At 36.0% G+C, this 2,536-nt stretch overlaps 1 protein-coding gene across 1 annotated transcript in view; it reads left to right on the top strand.

Moving 5' to 3' along the window:
* Positions 1–1,568, top strand: part of LOC128248355 (atrial natriuretic peptide receptor 3-like) — a 35,533-nt gene extending 33,965 nt beyond the window's left edge. Inside the window, exons 5-6 of the mRNA XM_052969444.1 lie at positions 1,085–1,220; positions 1,405–1,568. Coding sequence (XP_052825404.1) covers positions 1,085–1,220; positions 1,405–1,568 — 300 coding nt within the window. The remainder of the gene's footprint in view (positions 1–1,084; positions 1,221–1,404) is intronic.
* Positions 1,569–2,536: the final 968 nt, after the last annotated feature.

A 2,536-nucleotide genomic window follows, 5' to 3' on the forward strand; every position in this document is an offset into this window, starting at 1 on the left:
TGTGTGTGTGTGTGTGTGTGTGTGTGTGTGTGTGTGTGTGTGTGTGTGTGTATTTATGTCTGTTTGTCACACACCGTGTGAAAAACCGTGTTGGTCTGTTTACGTCCTTGTAACTTAGCGGTTTGGTAAAAGAGACCGATAGAATAAGAACCAGTTTTCGACTAAATCTCTTCAAGGCAGTGCTCCAGCAAGGCCACAGTCCAATGAGTGAAACAAATCAAAGATTAAAACGACAGAGATATGTACACAGAAATAGACATAATGGAGAAGGAAAAGAAAAGGAAAAATAAAGAAACGTAGAGGGACGTGAGAGAAAAAACAGAAGCGGCTCTATCGCTGTATAACATTAGATATAATATACTTTATGGAGAAAGGTGGTGTTTATTAGAGTAAGTTAACAATCGTCAAATGTTTACTGTTTAATTTAAAATTTTAGAATTTTAGTATTTAGAAGCCTGCAATTTAAATATTTCAGTCATATCAAAAAGAGGCAACGTAAAACTCGGAGTAATGACGGCGAAATCTCTTTTAAATACTGTTTTAATTGCTTCATACACAGAGAGCACACAGTTTCCCTCCACTCAGTGAGATACTCCATTTAATGCCAACAGAGGTTATAGATCCCTGAACTTTCCCCCTTTTTATTGTTACTTTGGCTGTTACATCTTCAGGAGAAACTCTCTATTGCTGATCAATACACGCAGGTAACAGAAGCTGTCAGTTACTTGTAGCGACCCTTCTGAGCTATTGAAGTAATTCATTTTATTGGCGTTTACTACACCAGTACATTTGTTGCGCGAAAAGTCCCTTTTTCTGTCAATATATTATATTTAAGATTAGGACGGCAAACTGGCAAAATCGTTAGAACGCCGGGCAAAATGCTTAGCGGCTTTCGCCCGTCTTTATGTTCTGAGTTCAAATTCCGCTGAGATTGACTTCATCCTTTCAGGGTTGATAAAATAATTACTAGTTGAACTTTAGAGTCGATGAATCGATATATCCGTCCCTTAAAAACTTACTGGCCTTGTGCCAAAATTTAAAACCAATAAGTAATATTTAAGATTACATTATGTATTATTTACAGGCAAATTATCTCATTGGTACTTTTTATGATTCGGCAATTTTGTATGGTTATGCTCTTAACGAAACACTTGAAAGTGGTAGAAACATTCGAAATGGTACCGACGTCACTAGAAGAATGTGGAATCGTAATTTTACAGGTAACAGCTATACAATTTTGCACTACCGAATTTTATTTATTTCATTTAATGATTACTTCATTGCCAATAACTGATAAATGTTCTAGTCGCAGTTTTTTTGTTTTAGCGTCAATGCCAACCCTCTATGTCAGTTTTACGTCTACTGTTGATAAAATAAGGAAAGTGTATTCAATAATTATTTCAGGTATAACTGGAGAAGTGGTTGTTGATGATAACGGAGACCGAGAATCAAGTTTCTCAATTCTGGATATGAATCCTATCACTGGAAGATTTCAGGTGAGTTTAACCAGCTATATTATGAGCAGATTGATTATTCTTGGAGTTGTAGAGTATTTGTCGGGAGTATAACCGCTCGGGAAATATAGCACATATGCTATTACAAAATAGTCTTTAGTCTATTTTCTGTCAGTTCTTTTCGTGGGTTGTGCTGGATTCGTGAGAGGATACAATCATTCTAGCATAATTTAAATATCAATACTGTTTATTGATACGTGCATAGATTGAGTCTTTATATTGATGAAAAATGTTGGTATGTCTTCAATGGATGATGTCATCAAAGAATTCCTTCATGGTAGCAGTAACAGTCCGGAGTTTGGCGTCTAGATTGGATGTAGATAATGTTTCAATTCTGAAGATAAAGAAGGAATGAACTGTAACAGCATGAACAAGAGTCTGTGTTATTAGATGTAACAGCGATCAGTTTAATGAAGATAAAGTGTATCGGAGATATAAAGCAAAACTTAAGAGAGTTGACAGAATATAGGTCGGAAAGAGCCATGTCGTCGCAATTTACGAGAGAAAGTAGTCTGACAAAAAGGTTTTCATCCAGATTTAAGAGAAGGCTGGAGCTCATTCGTAGATAACATGTTCAGGAGATATCACACAGAATACTGTTGAAGCTTTCTGCAAAAATTCTTAATAGGCCACAGAATACTGGTGTTTGATGCAAGGGAGAAAGATTCTGCTAGATTTGCTGCGACTGAAAAGTGAGAGATGCTGATGATGTTGGAAGCGATGATTCACAACGAGTGTTTCTATTGCTTTTGAGTGGCAGGAAGACTAACTACAAGTCATAGAGCCCAAAAGTTACCACGATAATACACACACGCACACACGCGCGCGCGCACAAATATGACGAGCTAGCTACGTATGATGAACCTACGAAACTTTTAAGTTGTATGGAGCCGAATCAAACTGTTATTAATAATAATATAACTCCTACCAAATGCGTTGAGTGTCTTTTTCTTTCGTTTGTCCACTCACTAAGATATATATATATATATATATATATATATATATATATATATATATATATA

The sequence above is a fragment of the Octopus bimaculoides genome, chromosome 7, assembly GCF_001194135.2.
Source record: "Octopus bimaculoides isolate UCB-OBI-ISO-001 chromosome 7, ASM119413v2, whole genome shotgun sequence".
In the NCBI taxonomy this organism is placed as follows: domain Eukaryota; kingdom Metazoa; phylum Mollusca; class Cephalopoda; order Octopoda; family Octopodidae; genus Octopus; species Octopus bimaculoides.